Source organism: Uloborus diversus, chromosome 10 (assembly GCF_026930045.1).
Source record: "Uloborus diversus isolate 005 chromosome 10, Udiv.v.3.1, whole genome shotgun sequence".
Lineage (NCBI taxonomy): Eukaryota > Metazoa > Arthropoda > Arachnida > Araneae > Uloboridae > Uloborus > Uloborus diversus.
The window spans coordinates 64,064,632-64,083,723 of NC_072740.1; the positions used below are offsets into that span (position 1 = coordinate 64,064,632).

A 19,092-nucleotide genomic window follows, 5' to 3' on the forward strand; every position below is an offset into this window, starting at 1 on the left:
TCACTTTTCAAGGCCCTCTTTAAAGATTATTTCTGTATCCACCTCTGGTTAGTTAACCATATTCATAGCATTTTTTCTCATTTGTGAAAGCTTATAGTCTCTGCACTTTTACCTGAAGGAAAAGCATCTTAACTCAAAGCAAAACTGTAAAACATTTTTTACTCATGATTAAAAACCAAGAAACAAATTTTGTGAAGAAAACAATCAAATATTAGACATTTCAACTCCTGTATCAATTTTTAAAGTCTCGAGTTTTACCTCTGCTCCGGTTTTGTGTTTTCTCGCTTGGTGTGTTTTCTATCACCAATTTGCTGGAATATGTAAAATCAAGGCTCCACTGTATATAGTATATAAATATGAGTTTTTTCATATTATTTTAACACTCAGTATATGTGGCTTAAGCTGCTAAACTTTTCTAATTTTATGATTCAGTTACTGTTACAAATTAGCTTTTAATTAAATTGTGAATAATTTTCCTGAATAAAATCGATACAATTCAGAAATACAATAGAATCTTGATGATTTGCCTTCACTAAACTTGATTTTTAGCTTGTATTGAAGTTTTTGGATAGTCTCAAATTGCAGTAAATGTTGTATAATGGAATTTATTTTTGTTAAGTTGAAGTTTCAGACAGCCATCTTTTAATGTTTGTTGTCTTGATTTTCACTTGTTTCATTTTTAGTAGCAAATCCATACAACCACTTGACCTTCAAATGTTTCAAACTCCATGCAGCTGTTTTTAGTATTTGCTCCTTCAGTGCTTATGGACTTTGAGGACCAGAGTTTAAGTGGCAGGTCACCACCTCTTTTGACAACATAAAGAGCTGAATTGCACTTGTTGCTGTTTTATTTTCTAAGTTGTTACTGAAAGATAAGTTCCATTTAGTGGGTCTTATATCTAGAGTTTAATAAGGGATTTGCAATACAAAGCATTCCCAAGACTATTGTCTATTTCCAGTTTAGTTGGTAAAAATTGTTCACAATGTTATGCAGCAGTGTCCTATCTCGTGGGGGAAGGCTAAACTAGTTGACTTTCTCACTTGAAGAAGGTTGATTAAACGCAGATTTTAGACACTCACAGCTTTTAGTTAATTGCTCTATAAACAACTTTTGGAAAATTTTTTTTTAGCAATATAATAATTTTAAAATTGTTTATGGACTTTTAGTTCAATGATTTGAATATTAATTTTGTACTTATCGGGACATGAAAAATGGAAATATTTAATTTTTTTCCGTGCATTTGAGTGTGTTTAGTTAAAAAAACATTATTAGAAAAGTCATAAAAAAGGAAATGATTCAACTTTTTGGTACCTCTCACCGGGGTGGCAATTCAACATTTCATTTGGTGAGTCGAGTTTATTAAAAATGGGGGATCATAAAATGAGCTTAATATTAATAAAAATTAGGGTTTAAGAAAATTTTAAACTTTTGCCACAAATTTTTAAATTTATTTCAATATAAGTTATCATTCTAAAATCTCGATAGTACAGATTTTACCTTTTAGTAAAGTTTTAATGAATGATTTTTGGAATTCGGAAGAACACGAAATCCTGTTACTAATCCATCAATGTCCAGTATCGCGCTTTTTTGCCAGTACAGCTAAAGCTGAAAGCTTTTTTTTTGCCCATTGCGCTTCTATATATATATATATATATATATATATATATATATATATATATATATATATATATATATATATATATATATATATATTTGCACTTTTATATAAAATTGATTAGCAGAATTTTTTTTTGAAAACTCTTTGTTGAAAAAAAAAAAATCTAAAAATTTTTTTAACAGTTTGAGCTGTAGATTGAACTGAAGCTCCGAACTGCAGTCCAAAAATTTAATGTTAGCGGATTGAAGATGTTTTGATAGAGCAAAGCATGTTTCAAAAACTCTCAGCAGTAAACACAAAGTAAATAAAAATTTAAACAAAATCTTGCATGTTAATTCCCCAATAATTCTTCCAGGCATCAATGACTACTCTGAAATTTTAAAGAAGGGTATTTATGATTTTAACTCTTAATGACCATCTTCTGTCATTCCGAGGCTGCATAATTAAATAGCCCCAGAAAAGCTGAGTCCGACTAACTAAAATCGAGGCCCTAAGCACGCAATAATTTGGAGGCCCCCTGAAGAATCGATAGCAGAACGCAGTGGTAAATCAGCCACTGCATTCAAGTTTGAGGCTCTTCGAGATGCATTTTTGGGAGCCTCTTTGTATATCACATAACTATGTAAATCATTTATCATGTGCATTTATGAATCCCCTTCGGGGCCCTTCATAATTTTAACATGGTAAATTCACTACTGACAGAATGAATAAAAGTTATCTTTGAAGGAAGTTTTTTTTTCGTATTAACAAGCCATTTTTTTCTTATTATTATTCTGAAAATACATGTATATTTTGTATAGTTGTAATGCTATGCATAATTCTTTAAATAATTTGGGGCCCTTTAGGAAGATGGTTCCCCAGGCCCAGGCCTCGCTGGCCTGTGTGGTAATCAGACCCTGCAAAAAAGGTATTTGTTGATGTGCGATATTTTTTTTAAAGCATATTTTTAATAAGTTTTTATGAAAGCATATTATGCATTGAGTAGCTGAAATGTAGTTTCTAGCAGAAGAAAGCAATGAACACTCATTAAATAAACAAACAATTAAAAATATGAGAGCAACAATGAATGTGAAATAGCAAGGAATTTTCTTATAGAAAATTATGCAGCCACATCACTGCATGGGACTCTCTCTGCTTTTGTCTGGAAATGTGTCGAGTTTCATCAATTTTTTCTGTGAATCAGCAAAATTTTTTTTACTGAACTATGATTTGCGATTTACATAAATTGAATTTATTCATTTTTTACCACTCTGGTCAAAAAATTTGGGGGTGCGACAGCACCCTCTGCCTCTCACCTTGGTTATATCGAATATATTCTTAGTACTCCTAAGTACTTTGAGATATCAAGAGCCGATAATCTTAATTCTTTTGTAATGTGCAAGAAAGTTTCATTCATTCAAAATCTAAAAGTAGTTGTATTCCTAAAAATTGGTACACACTTTTGAGTGATTTTTTCCAAGTTGTCAGAAGTTGTACTTACCATATGGATATTTGTTCATGTACATAGTTTGATTATTTTTTGTCCATGGCAAATCACAGTCAGAGATTCCCAAAGGCATTCCATTGTAACCAACACTGACAATTTTATTGTCTTTGTCAATGATGCAGGCACCAACCTAAATTGTACTATAAGTTAATAAAAATAGTTTCACTACATAGCTAAACTTTCAGTATGTACACTTAAAAGTAAAAAGTCAATTGAAAAAAGGAAAAAAAAATGTTGCTATAATGAACCCAGGTTATAAGTGACTTGGTTTGGTGAATCTTTTTACTGGTCCTGTTTGGACTCCCATTTCCATAATTCTATTTTATATGCTTATAGTAAACAGCAAAAAAAAACTTGAGTTTGTTTATAAAACTTCACTTCTACCTTTTTGAGCAATCCAATGTTAAACTTACAGCGGTTGCAACTGCAATTGATGGTATTCCATTCACATTGGGTCAATTTTTTTTCCCTACTCATTGCCTAAGACAAAAAGGTTCCCAAGCAACACATTCATCTTCTTCCCCTCCTCTAGTTACAGAATGAACACTCTTTTCTTTCAAACTTCCCAATTCTATGAATCAACTGGCGGGAAATACTTGGTCACCTGACCCCAATCTAATTCACCAATTTCACTTACCTTCAGTTCTATACAAATCACATAAAAATGAAAGTGGAACACATTGAGAATTCCTCCCTCCATCCCAGAATTTCCCATTAGTACAGTGGATTTCTTCATTACTCTTATGATTGATTTGAGATAAGCTGATTTTTTTTCACATCTAAAATTTCCTTAAAAATAGTTATATCTGTAAAAAGAAAGCATTTCTGATTGAAGATAAGGTTAAAGTTACCAAATGTATAATGGCAGGAATCAGTCAGCACAATGTAAAAAATTATCCTGGGCAAAATGAAAGAAATTATCCTTGACAACAGGTAACGATAATTATTAAAGCATTCCTTAATTAAACAGTAAATTGCAACATCGTGGTCTTGTCAATATGCATGAACAATAGAATATCAAACTTAATAGGATGCTGCAGCAACACGATTTCACTTACCCGAAATGACTACAACAGAAGTTTTCCCCAAGCAACGGATTTTGGAGCTAACGAGAATTCTTCGCCCGCAGCACAAAAATTTTCAGAAGGAAATTACAAAGTTTAAGTATTTCGTTATTGGCTAATAAATATTGGTTTTATGAATGGGCTTTTGCTTTAGCATCACAGAAGCAGAAGTTCTTCACAAGGTACTTTTCTCTGCACACACCCCACCACTTAGCTGTAAGCCTTAGGTTCCACCGTCCGGGAGGGGGGGGGGGGGGGGTCCTGTCTAAATATCACTTTGTTAGTGTAGACCAGGGCTGCCAACTGCTCCGCAAAAATGGCAAAACTCCGCAGCTCCACAAAGAAGTTATTTTGCTCCGCATTTCTCAGCTGAACGTTTTCACGCTTACATTTTGCTATTTTATCATAACAAACAAGTAAATATGGGAAATTGAAGATGCTTACACTCAAAGATTGAAATATTGTTTAAAGCTGTTGTATTAATTTTAATACTTGTGCTTAAAATGATTATTAAAGCTCTAAAACAATTTTAGATAAGTGGTGCTAGTTACTTTTATTGATTTTTTATACAAAATATTGAACTGCTCCGCAAAATTTTAAATTGCTCCTCAAAATCACCACAGATGCTCCTCAAATTGTTTCTCTAAGGTTGGCAACCCTGGTGTAGACAAATAACCATGCGGCATCTCAGCTATTTTTTTCATTCAAAATATCACGCTGATAAAATATAATTTCACTTAAGCATGCTGTTTATCTGAAGTTTGAAAATGGAAAGAAAAAGAGTAAGTTTCAGACAATTAAAGAAAAAGTAAAGATTTTTGCTATGCTTAAACAACAAAAACCTGCACAGAATATAATTCCTGTATCTACTGTACCATTAGCTACTATACTCTACTTTTTCCGTGCTACATTTTATAGTACTATGAGGGTCAGAGGCTACAAAACAGATTTTATTCAACATTATTCAAAAATACTGACCAAAATTGTTTAAACACTTATTCCACTGAGAAATTAGTTGCATAATTCTGTGCTCATACAAGTCCTTTGGCTGTCGCTGGAACCAATTACGCACATACTCCTTTACTTCATCGTCTGAATGAAGCCGTTGTCCTGAAGTGCCGTCTTGAGTACCCCAAAGATGTGGGATCACATGAGAATAGATCTGGACTATAAGAGAGAGGTGGTTCAAGATCTCCCACTTTAATTTCTGAAAAAGTTCCTTTCTTGCATTGGCTGTGCATTGTCTCAGTAAACTTCACTTGCTATCATTCTGTTGCACAACAGCGCTAGACTACAGACAGCCAATACAACAGAGAAACTTTTGCGAAAATTTAAGTGGGAAGTCTTGAACCACCCCCATTATAGTCCAGATCTATTCCCGTGTGATTCCAAGTATTTGGGAAACTCAAGAAGGCACATTGGGGACAATGATTTCATTCGAACGATGTAGTAAAGGAGTGCGTGCGTAATTGGTTCCAGCAGCAGCCAAAGGACTCTTATGAGCATAGAATTATGTAACTAATTTCCTAGTTGGAGAAGTGTTTAAACAATTTCAGTCAGAATTTTTAAGAATTTCGAGTAAAATATGTTTTATAGCCTCTGACTTGTCATTTTTTGACTGATCCTAATACATAAGATACATAGTCAATGTGCCTAAATGAGATGCAATTTCCCATGAGTTAGTCACATTTAGAGAACATCTGACCACATTTTGAATTTGTTGGTGCTTGAGTTGAAACAGACTAAATCTAATTATTTGTATACTCTTAAACTCTAATTTATTCTGAACAAATTGTATTCCTGGCCATGTAAAAAGGTAATATTGGCCATAGTAAGGCCTTGTAAAAGGTCATTTTTGTCACACTAAGGACAGCTAAAACCTAAATGAGCCCAGTAGCAGAAACTTTCTAGCCAGTCTGCGACACTATTTTAAGCAGTTGAAAATAATCTGCAGAGTTATTATTAGTTTTATTTTCAGTTTTCATAAAATACACAAGTCCATAGCTGCCAACATATCAACTTTAAAAATCTTACAATGCATGCTGTGGGTGCATTTGTACACTTTTTTAACTAACACACAACAAACCGATAAAACTAAAAGCCTTATCTTTTCAAACCTTTACTTGTCAGCAGCACAAAAAAAAAAAAAAAAAAAAAAAATGGATTCACAAAAGAGAAACACAGGATTATAACAAGCAGTTAATTTCAAAAAGGCAGGCCTGTACATTTAAAAATTTAGGGAATACAAGTGTGCACTTTTAAAACACTGTCTATTATTTTTCTGTAAGATGCATCATTTAATATTAATCTCTAAAAATATTCTTTTGGAAGAAACTAATAACTTGCTGTATTATCTTACTTTTTCTTTCGTAAATTAATGCAGTCAGCCGCTTTTGCTGAAACTACTTTAACTGGAACTTAAGCTTTCTGAAGTTGCTGACTTAGCAACATTCAAAAATTTTATTTCAATAACTTAGTTTCTTAAAGTTCTTAATGATTAAAATGTTATCCAGCAAACAGAGAACTGCACAGCTCTGTCCTTGCCTTTCCGACACTACTGAATATTTTTTTGCACTCGGCATTGCTGTGAGGTATGGCTAGAATGGAAAGCATAGAAAAGGAGAACCTTTCATGCTTCAATAAACCATTGACATCAACTAATTTCTTCACAGCAGCCTATTTTTTATCCATCCTTTCCTTTTTTAGCACAACATCGGGCAAACCATTGATTTGTGCAGAGCAAAATTCTTTTTGGAGCTTATCTTAAGCTCTTCATCTACAGTTTCTCTATTCTTCTGAAGTAACATAACAGGATACTCATTTCAAAAAAAAGCAATACCAGGGATCTAAAACCTAATTATCTTACAATTATGTCATAAAATCTTACAAACTTATAATATCTCCAAAAATCTTACAATGTAAGACTGAATCTTACAAGTTGGCTGCTATGCAAGTCCCTGGTAAAGGTCAAGACTCAGAAATGTCCCTGGTAAAGGTCAAGACACAGAAATTTTCCAACTGGCTAGTGACCACTACACCCGAAAAACTTAGTAGCCGCCATTGTCGACTAATTTTAAAGTATAAAAAAAAGGAGGGGGGGGAGAAGAGCAATTTTCACTACTTTCACATAAATAAATATAACTCTTCGCACTATGAAAAACAATTATTCAAAACATATTTATTTAAATATGGGAAATTTAAGTTAAAATAGGTTTTTGAATTTCTTGTTTTTTAAATGAATAAATAAATTAGAAAATGAGAAGTTGGCAAGAAACTGCATTTTAGATGAATGTTTTAGTTTATAGCAAAGCCTCCAAAGCAATGAGGATCAAATACAATTGTGCAGATAACAAATCACATGTTTCAGGAAAATAATTTAAAAAAAAACATGATTTATTTTACATTTTATGTTATCTTCAATAGTTTGTATTGAGGTGAAGACCCAATTCTGTTTTTGGAAACTTAAGCAAGTAATAGGCTCATCTATTGCCATTTTGCATATGACCAAACATGGCGTCAACGAGAAAAATTCATGCTTATAAATAGATTTTTTAATTTGTTACATCAAAATCCTTAAAAACCTACAACTTAATGAAATAGTCAGTTTTTAGCACATTAGCCTCTAAAGCAATGAAAATAAGATAATATTCTAAACATAAAATTTTGCATTTTCAAGACAATAACTAAGAATTATCTGAAGAAAATGGCACATTTTGCATAATTTTCAATAGTTTGCATTGCAATAAACATCCAATTCCGTTTATGAAAATTAGACAATTAAAGAGTCTTTCGTACCAACGCCTTCGTTATTACAAAATATGGCGACTGCACCAAAGATTAAGTTATTAATTTCTGAATTAGATGCAAAAAAATAATTAAGAACAAAAATCTTCATGAGCCTACACTTTAGTTGAAAAGTTTTTAGCGCTTTTGCGCCTGAAGCAATGAGGATAAGGTGAAATTATAAACATAAAATTTGTCATTTCTCAAGAAAATTATTTTTTAAAACTTAAAAAACAATTTGCTGCACATTTTTAGTTCTTTTCACTAGCTTTTAGTAAATAAAACATCCAATTCTGCTTTGTTTTTCAAAACTTAGGCACTTAAGCATCTTATCTATGTTGGCATAAATATTATTTTATTTTTATTCTCGGTCCACAGCCAATAATTTAAAGTTAAGTGTACCTACTTTAAGCCCAGTCTGGTAAATGTAGAACTTGTCAACTAGTTGGTGCCGACACTTCAATCGACAATTCCCCCACGCCATAATTAATGGCGACTGTTTACTGAAACCATCGAAGATTGCATGTCTCGATGTGTCGATTCAGAAAAAGTTGAGTTGTCACCTAATTGATTCGAATTAATTCCACTTGTTGACCGCACGTGCTATGGAGAGGAGTACGAATATTCGCGGCAGTGGAATAAACAAATGAGTGATGGTCGAAGTAGAAGTTAGTGTGGTGACGTCATCGAGGCATGGAATCTCATTGGTTGATAAAACATATATATTGTGGAGAGTGGCAGCAGGCAGCCTCTCTTCTCTCAACGATCCCCAGTTGTTGTTTTGATCGTGAAGCCTAGTCCGGCTCACGTGTGTGGGGGGGGGGGGGCTTTCCCCGCGATGCTAGCGGGGTTTTTTTGTGGTATGTGAAACTAAATCTTCCAAGTCCTGGAATTAGTATGAGTCCAGGTGAAGAAACACTTGTGTTGTGTCCGGCCAATTAATATTGCTGGGGAAGTGAGTTCCTATGTGTCTACCTGAGATGTTCACCGATCTACGAACTGTCTAATGTTGCCTTTCCATTACGGACATTCCTGAAGTGTGATCCGGGCGACCTTTTGTGTGTCTTCAAGTTGATCCTTTGGACCGGCCAGCGACTACATCGACATATTGGTGACATTTTTCTTTTATTTGCTGGAACCACTTTTGTTATGATAATTTTTGGGTGTTATTTTATGGGGATGTTATAAAAATTCTAGTCATATTTAATAAATGTATTTTTCTGAAATATGTTTTTTTGCTTGTCTCCAACTTGACATTACACGGCCAGTTAATGTTGGCTTAGTTTAAATATCTTAACTTTTGGATTTTAAACTTAACTTTAATTATGCCAACAAAGTGGTAGCAGAGCTCGGTCGAATGTCTTTTTAGTTGGAGACAAATTTGCAAAAGTTTTCAGAATAATGGAACGGGACTATCGAAACATTAAGAAACTTAACTCCGGCAATTGGGCAACATGGTCGAAAAATATGAAAATGATACTGATAGAAAGAGATTTATGGGAATTAACCCAAACAAAATTAGAAGAAGGTATTTCGGCAGAAATAAAGAAACGGAGGGGCCAAGCAGTGGCGATTATTTACCTCAACATAGAGGATGAGTTAAAACAACTAATTGATGATTTAGACGATCCATATGCAGTATGAACGTCATTGAAATTGAATTTTGAACCTCCGTCCTTAGCCCGTGTTGCCGGATTGTGGGAGGAGTTTTTTTCTAGTAGAATTAATGAAAAAGAAACTATTGGAATGTTCGCGGCTCGATTGAAGTGTTTGCTCCGACAGTTGGAGGAGAATGGCTATAAAATGGATGAGAAATTAAAGGGATTTCAACTAATACGTAGTTTAGATCAAAATTTCAGGGGAATAGTACAAAATATTTATAGATGGGATGAAAGTAAATTCAACTTTTCAAATGTTTTGGATGAACTTTTGGCAGAAGAGGGGAGATTAAAATTTTTAGGAAATGAAAATTTTGGAAATAGTAGTTCAGGTGTTAATGCTTTTTCTGTTCAAAATAAACACCAGACTGGGCGGAAAGTTGAAAATATAAATAAATTTGAAACGAGAGTTTGCTTTACATGTGGCAAAAAGGGGCATATTTCGGCTCTGTGTTGGAGCAGAAAACCAAATAATCAAAATAAAGGTAATCATATTTTTTTCAAACAAGGTAATACCCCTAAGGCTGGAATGTTTTGCACCATCAGTAAAGTATCAGGAGTACAGGCCAATAACATAAATTTGAAGGAGGAAATACCAGTATTTTTACTGGATACAGGTGCCACGGCACATTTCTGTAAAGATAGGGACCTATTTTGTGAATTGAGGCCTGTTAAAAATACAAAAATGGAGGTAGCTGTGGGCAATGTAAATAGTCAAGTCGAGGGGGTAGGGAAAATTGTTTTCGAAATTAAAACAGATGGTAAGCTAGTAACCATCACATTGAATGAGGTCTATTATGCTCCAACACTTAGATGAAATTTGCTTTCCGGATCCAGGATAGACAGTCTTGGTTTTTCTTTAAGGTGGTATCCTGGTAAAATATGTATTTTTAACAATGATGGTATCAAACTTTTTTCTGCATTTTTAATTGATAAATTGTATTTTGTAAAACCCACCTCATTTTTAAGTAATCAAAGTAGTGACTCACCACCAAATGTAAATGTAACCGAGGTCAAAGGATTAGACCTGGAGTTGTGGCATGAACGGTTTTGCCATATTAATTATGACAGTATCTTGGAAACTGAAAAGAAGAACTGTGTCAAAGGACTTAATATAAAAGGTAGAAACTGGCCAGATTGTGAGCCTTGTATTGTTGCAAAGAAAAGAAGGTGTTCATTTAAGCCCACTCCAGGGATAAGGTTTAGAAGACAACTTGAGCTTCTTTTCATGGATCTAGCAGGGCCATTTCCGGTGGAGTCACTAGGGGGGAAAAGATATATTTTTTCCATAATTGATGATTTCTCAAGGAAGTCCACTATTTACTTTCTAAAGTCAAAAGATGAAGCTTTTGAATATTTCCTTAGATACCAGAGGCATGTAGAGAGAGCCCTCAACAAGAAAATTTTGGCCATTAGGTCTGATAATGGGGGGGGGGGGGGGGGGAATTTACAAATTCTAATTTTGAGACCCACTTAATTAAAGAAGGCATCAGCATAGAGAGAACCAACCCTTATACTCCCGAACAGAACGGGGTAGTAGAAAGATACAATTTGACCTTGATGAATGGGGTTAGGGCGATGCTGAAAGACTCTGGACTAAAGGAAGAATTTTGGGCGGAAGCCACCTTATGCTTTAATTATGTCAGGAATAGAACAGTTCTAAAAGAAAGGGGGAAAACCCCATTTGAGCTGTTCTGGGGAAACAAGCCTTCAGTAAGGCATTTCCGGAGGTTTGGATGTATTGCCTACAGAGGCATGCCAAAACAAAATCTAAAGAAATTTGACTCAAGAAGTAAGAAGGGCATAATGGTGGGCTACGCAACCCAAGCAAAAGGGTACAGAATTTGGGACCCAGAGCTAAAGAAAATTTTTGAAACTATCAATGTGGACTTCAGGGAAAATTTAATTTGGGGGAAATCAAACTTGAATGGGAATGTAGACAATGATGATGATTATTCTTTTATTAAACCTATTAGTGAAGTTCTCTTAGATAAAGAGATAGATGAAAGAAAGGCTCCCACCCCTTGTGAGGAAATTGAATGGGTAAGGGATACAGTAAAAAGAAAGACAGGGGACCGTACTGATATCTACTACTATGAAAAGGGAAATAAAACAAGGTTGAGGTCACCCAATGATGTAGAAAAATATTGTAAGAAGAATAACATTGTTTACTATCCTGAGCTATTTGATTTCAAAAGTAAAAATGTACCTTATAATCCTTTGTTTGATATTTTTAATTCCCCTAATGAACAAATGGAACCCGAGCCAGAGGCAAATTTGTCAGAAGTGCTAATTCCCCAAAACTATGATCAATGCTTGAAAACCCCAGAAGTAAAACATTGGCAAGAAGCCATGTCAGAAGAAATGAAAGTGATTCAAGAAAGGGGGGTGTGGCAGTTAGTTCCCCAGCCAGTTGGTAAACCAGTACTTGGTAAAAAGTGGGTCTATGACTTGAAGAGAAATACTAAAGGGGAAATTGCCAGGTTTAAAAGCAGATTGGTTGCAATGGGAAATAGACAGGTGGCAGGAGAATCGTATTCTCAGGTTTTCTCCCCAGTTATCAATTTCTCCCTGATCAGAATGTTTTTCTCAATTCTGGTGATATTCCTGGGTTGGAGCCATTTCCAATTAGACGTAAAAAACGCATATCTTTATGCTGATTTGCATGAAGAAATCTATATGCGACAACCACAGGGTTTTGTAATCCCGGGAAAAGAAGACTGGGTATGCCGTCTAAAGAAATCGCTATATGGTCTCCATCAATCGGGGAGAAATTGGTACCTGGAAATTGATAGGGTTCTCCAAGGTCTAAATTTTATGAAATTTAAATGTAGTAACTGTGTTTATACAAGAAATAGAAATGTGTTTTTATTGATGTATGTAGATGATATAATAATTTTTGGAAAAAATGAAATTATAATTCAGGAAACAATTCAGGATTTATCAAAACATTACGATATTAAAGAATTAGGGAGAACTAAAAAATTATTGGGGGTAGAATTTGAAGAAATAAATGGGGGAATTTTTATACACCAAAATTCTTACATTAAGACAGTTTGTGAAAATTTTAAAAAGTATCAATACCCATACTCGACCCTCCCAATAGCGAAAGGTACAATTTTGTCTTTAGGTGATTGTCCAAAAACGGACCAAGAAATAAAAGAAATGGAGAAAGTACCTTATCGCAATTTATTGGGATATTTGTCCTATATAGCAGGGAAAACTAGACCGGATATTGCCTATACAGTTAATTTATTATCTCAATTTCAAGCAAATCCGGGTAAAAAACATTGGCAGTGTTTATTAAGACTTTTAGGTTATTTAAAATATACAAATTATTATAAATTAAGTCTATCTGCAATAAATGAAATTAAAATCAATGGCTTTTCTGACTCAGACTATGCTGCAAATAGGGACGATAGGATTTCGATGGGGGGAATTATTATTTACATTGACAAAGTACCTATTATCTGGCGAACATTTAAACAAAAGTGTGTTTCATTGTCCACCATGGAAGCTGAGTATATCTCTTTGACTGAAGCAGCAGAAGAGGTGGTGTGGTTAAAAAGAATTTTAGAAGAAACATCACATTTTGAAATAGCTGGATATAAATTTAACGGGTCTGTAATTAATTGTGACAATATAGCTGCAATAGAATTTTCAAATTCCCCTATAGAAAATTCCAGAACAAAGCATATTGATGTCAGGTATCATTTTTTGAGAAACTTAGTAGAGGAGAATACATTTGAATTAAAATATGTGAAAAGTGCAGAAAATCCTGCGGATACGTTTACCAAGCCTCTGACTCGGGATACATTGAAAAAAATGTGCAAACTCATTTTTGGTAATTATGAAAATGTAAAAGTTTAATATTCAAATGTGTAAATTTTTCAATGTTTCTCAAAAGTGTTTAAAAATTTTTTTAAATTGTTGTTTGAAATATGTCAGTTTTCATGTCGTTTTTGAAGTGTATCGTGCTGTGTGACCGAGAAGGGGGGAATTTGTTGGCATAAATATTATTTTATTTTTATTCTCGGTCCACAGCCGATAATTTAAAGAAAATAATTTAAAGTTAAGTGTACCTACTTTAAGCCCAGTCTGGTAAATGTAGAACTTGTCAACTAGTTGGTGCTGACACTTCAATCGACAATTCCCCCACGCCATAATTAATGGCGACTGTTTACTGAAACCATCGAAGATTGCATGTCTCCATGTGTCGATTCAGAAAAAGTTGAGTTGTCACCTAATTGATTCGAATTAATTCCACTTGTTGACCGCACGTGCTATGGAGAGGAGTATGAATATTCGCGGCAGTGGAATAAACAAATGAGTGATGGTCGAAGTAGAAGTTAGTGTGGTGACGTCATCGAGGCATGGAATCTCATTGGTTGATAAAACATATATATTGTGGAGAGTGGCAGCAGGCAGCCTCTCTTCTCTCAACGATCCCCAGTTGTTGTTTTGATCGTGAAGCCTAGTCCGGCTCACGTGTGGGGGGGGGGGGGGGGGGTTTCCCCGCGATGCTAGCGGGGGTTTTTTGTGGTATGTGAAACTAAATCTTCCAAGTCCTGGAATTAGTATGAGTCCAGGTGAAGAAACACTTGTGTTGTGTCCGGCCAATTAATATTGCCGGGGAAGTGAGTTCCTATGTGTCTACCTGAGATGTTCACCGATCTACGAACTGTCTAATGTTGCCTTTCCATTACGGACATTCCTGAAGTGTGATCCGGGCGACCTTTTGTGTGTCTTCAAGTTGATCCTTCGGACCGGCCAGCGACTACATCGACATATTAGTGACATTTTTCTTTTATTTGCTGGAACCACTTTTGTTATGATATTTTGGGGGTGTTATTTTATGGGGATGTTATAAAAATCTAGTCTTATTTAATAAATGTATTTTTCTGAAATATGTTTTTTTGCTTGTCTCCAACTTGACATTACACGGCCAGTTAATGTTGGCTTAGTTTAAATATCTTAACTTTTGGATTTTAAACTTAACTTTAATTATGCCAACAATCTACTTCCATCTTGTGAATGAACGAATATGGCAACTATGTTTCTAGCTGAAATGCTGAAGCATCCATCGCCTTCCCAGTCAAAAGACGATCTCCAAGCGATCTTTGCCAAGTTGTTTTTCTTTTTTTTTCTTTTATTTATTTATTTTTTCTTTATTTCTTTTTGTTCTTTAGTAAAATTATCTCCAGACTGCTGAAAAATCTGTGACGCACCTCTCGCAGTTTCTGCAACCGGGTAAATGAGATATTCAATAAGCCTAAATGTGACAACGTTATTTATGCACCTCAGTTACCGTTTTATTAGGTAACTTTTTATAATGTGCATTAATTGTTAAGCATGTACTTAATATAAACAATTCTAGCATTCATATATAAAATTTTTGTATTAACTGAACAATAAAAAAGAAGTATCATGTGATGAATTACCAAGACAACATTATTTGCAACAAAAATAATTTTTATTTCTTGTAACTATCTTAGATTAAATTTTTGTTATTTAGTAATCTCGGGAACACTATAATTGTTATGTGAAATTAATCACTGAAGGAATTGGATAACTTTTATTATTTTGCTTAATTCGTAAACAACTTTGTCGAAGCGTTCAGGCCACTTCCACGTCTTTGGGCCACTCATAACCATTGTGCTCACTTCTACCTCCTCACCAACTACACTAGTAACAATCCATGGGAAGTATTCTCCCTCATATTTGACTATCACATAATAGTTTTTATTTTTTTTTTCCATTTCCAGCTTTTTGTAACGTTTGATTGCAATTGGATCAAACTGTGATTCAGGAATTGCCTCTCTATTCAATGGGAAGATCCCAGTTTTCCTAAATCCGGCTTTGGCTACGCTTGGCGATAGTGTACCCCAAACTTTTCTTCCAATTTCAATGAGGAAACAAGTTTTCCCCATTGGCTTCCCATGACTGGATCGTGTATACTCTGAAACATTAGTCTCCTAGGCTGCTTTAAATGATCAGAAAAAAGACACAGCTATAGGTTGCAAAATGTGAGTTGTGTGAGGAGGCAGTTTCAAAATGACTATATTTTCCTCCACTGTTTTGCTGGATAACATTTATGGAAACATGGCAAATGTGCCCATCTAAAATTGAAATGCAAGGACGAATTTTAACTTCCCATCTTAAAAATGTGTCCTGCATCATCCACCCCCTTTCAGTGATGTCCACAGATGTGCCTGGATATTTTTCCAAGTCTGTATCTAGCCATGACTGCTGAATTGATTTTTCTGCAAACAAAATGTGTGGGGGAAGACTGTTTCCAGATGCAGACACACACACGCTAACACTGTAATCGACTGTTTGCCAGATCCAAATATTTGACTCTTTGTATTGTCTCCTATTGGAGCAATTACTTTTGTTCTGCTCGGGTCAAAACGAACGGAAGTTTCATCCAGATTATATATGGCTTCTGGTTTGTTCCACACACTGGCAGCTTTGAAGGGTTTTTCTAATAGGTTGTAGAATTCATAAATGACAAAAGGATCCCTCTGCTGCTTCCATATTCTGCGCAACTTTCAGTTTTAGATTATGCCTTGCCATGAATGCATGAACCCATTTCCATCCAGGAAGTCCATCATGAAATGGTGTTGACAGTTTATTTTGCAGTACTAACTGCTGCACAGCATCATACAAGTGCTCCTTGCTCAGGGGATATCCCCATTTGTTCATTATTTTCAAGCTGTTTGCAATTGTGTCATACGTATCCTACACAGACAAAAGAAATAATTAACATTTTCCCATATGAGAGTCAAAGTACGTAGTTGTTTCTGATCTATTTACAGAAATCTTTAAATAAATTAAAAATTGTTTCAGAAAAAAAAATTGCTCTCATGAGTTACTCCATTTTCTATTTTACTAGCTTAGAAAGATTAAGTTAGTGAAATAGAATGTGAGGTGACATAACCAGTCTACATTAATAAAGTGCCTTTTAAGGACTTTTATGAAAAAAAAATATTAATTATATAGAATATTTTATATATATATATATATATAATAATAAAAGTGAAAAATATTGAAAAGACCACACCAAAAGCCCATAGATGCGCAAAGCAGCAAAACTAAAAAGCCAAGTAAATATAAAATAAGCAAACAAAATTTCAAATATTTTGAAAGCCATGTAAATATGAAAAGTTGAACAATATGAACAAGAGAGTGAGACTTTAAATAATATATGTAATATACATTTAATACTTTAGCTGCATTTGTGCTGTCTAAATGTAGAATATTTTACTTCCAAGTTTTAATAATTATACATATATATTTCATAAAAATATTAAAATCAAATAAAATATTGAACTTTTTTTTTTTTGCATCTCATATCTGAAAGTTGGAAAATCTACCATTAGCCAGAACACAATCATCCCTGAAGCTTATTATGAGAACTATAATTTTGGTTTATCTGTGATAGTGCTGTGGGACGGCCTTTGGTTCTCCCTACAACTGCTGGTCAGTGGCGTAGCTAGGGAGGGGCGGAGGGGGCGTTCCGCCCCGGGCGGCACTTTTTGAGAGGCGGCAATTTCACACTTTTGATGCGAAAAAAATTAACTTGTTTTCCAAACAAGGAAATCATGCTTGAGATCTATTACTGGAGGCAAAAAAGAAAAAAACTGTGTTTGAATTGTAAGATTTTAGTACGACTTTGAAAATAAAATTGCTCTAATACAAAACGTGTTTTTCTTGTGGACATCTCCGCACTATTGTTTGTTTTTTCTCTTCCTTCGTCTACAGCTACAGACTGAGGGAGGTGGTCATGTAAAGTCAAGGGACCATGTTGTTTTTCTTGTTGCTGTTAAGATTAACTATTACGGAGGAAACAATGAATTTCATAACCTTTCGTTATATGATGAAGCTATCACTTGATTTTAAGTAAGTTCCTAGAAAACTACCGTATTTAAAAAAAAAGGGGAAAAAAAAGCATTTTTTTTAAGGAAAGTGACAACAAGGATAAAAGGAGAGAGGTCTCAAATGGTGGGCGATTTCTTGCTCATTTTCAGGATAGCATTATCTGTTTCAAAAATTGCTTTGATTGGTCATTGACTACAAAATTTTCACTAAGATAGAACGAATTTTATGTTCATTTTATAAAAAAAAATATTCACAACTCGAATAATAATTACTTGTACCACTGTATTATATCAACTAATTCCCTTATACAATGAGTTTCACATTTAGTCATTCATTTTAAAGAAAGGGTTTTAATTAGTTAAATGATCTGTAAGGCAAAGCCTTTCACATTTCGACCTCTATTAGTGAAAAAGAGAATAATTCAAATTTGGTAATATAGCAGTACCGGATCTAGGGGAGGTGATGGGGTGAGTCTTGCTTGTACCCTGGATGGCAACTTCTGAGTTTGTCAACATTGGGTGAGTCTCTCAAGTACGGATCCAAAAGCGAGTTATATCGTCCTTTGAGAAACCAAATTGACCCTAAAATTGCATTTCTAAAACTTTAAATTAGGAAAATTTCCCCGACCTTTAAGCTTCTTCCTACTGTCACAAAGCTTAAAATGCATTTTCAGGACTTTAAAATTTCCGGAGAAGAGTCACTTACCATCCTTCCTCCCTTAATTTGGTCAAACATAGCCTAAAACAGCGTTTTGGGGGGCTCGTTTTCACCCCCCCCCCCCCGTTTTCGCTGTCTAAAGTGTGCCAAAGATAGCTTTAAAATGTGTTTTGAGGCCGGAGAATTTTGATCCATCGAAGACGGCTTAAAATTGCATTGTTAAGCCCTCAATAAATGTCACATTTTTCTGAAAGAGCAACTGAATCTTCCTATCCTTTAACGTCACCAAACAGCCCAAAAGTGCAGCTTTAGATCTTGAGTCTTGAAACATTTCCAAGGGATAACGCCCACCCCATCCCTTCACATCTCATCTTTTAGCCTAATATTGATTATTGAGTTTTTATAATTTCAATACCAAAAAATTCCTGTGGCGATCAAGCCCTGACCCTTCCTGTATAATGATTTAAGATAGTCTAAAGTGTCTATTTAGCATATCAACATAGAACTTTAAAATCCTTATTTCATCCAATGTCTCCAAAAATAGCTTAAAGCTGGGTTTTTGAAACTTAAACTTCAGAAAAATTCTAAGGTATTGTCCTCAGGTGTGCACAAAATCACCTAACGTCATCACAGTTAGCTCAAGAAATTCCTGAGGGAAGACCGAAAATCCTTTTTTTCTCAGTAGTGAAGAGCTTAAAATAAGCAAGTTTCGAAAATGATTTCAGGTGGGAAACCCTCCTCTGAACTCTCTTATCACAACCTTGTCCGTCAAACAACGACTGAAATCGCATTTTTAGGACGTCATTTTCAAAAAGTTTCAAGAAAGAGACGGAAAAACCATCTGATTTCCCAACATTTTTGGAAACTTTTGCCGTCAAAGATAGCCTACAATTGCATTTTTGAAACTTCGGCATCGAAAAATTTCCAGACAGCTGCTGAACGTT

The 19,092-nt window shown here is 34.6% G+C and overlaps 1 protein-coding gene across 1 annotated transcript in view; it reads right to left on the bottom strand.

Annotated features, from left to right (window-relative positions):
• Nucleotides 1–19,092, bottom strand: part of LOC129231568 (deoxycytidylate deaminase-like) — a 48,108-nt gene that overhangs the window by 10,890 nt on the left and 18,126 nt on the right. The window contains exon 4 of the mRNA XM_054865925.1: nt 3,100–3,235. Coding sequence (XP_054721900.1) covers nt 3,100–3,235 — 136 coding nt within the window. The remainder of the gene's footprint in view (nt 1–3,099; nt 3,236–19,092) is intronic.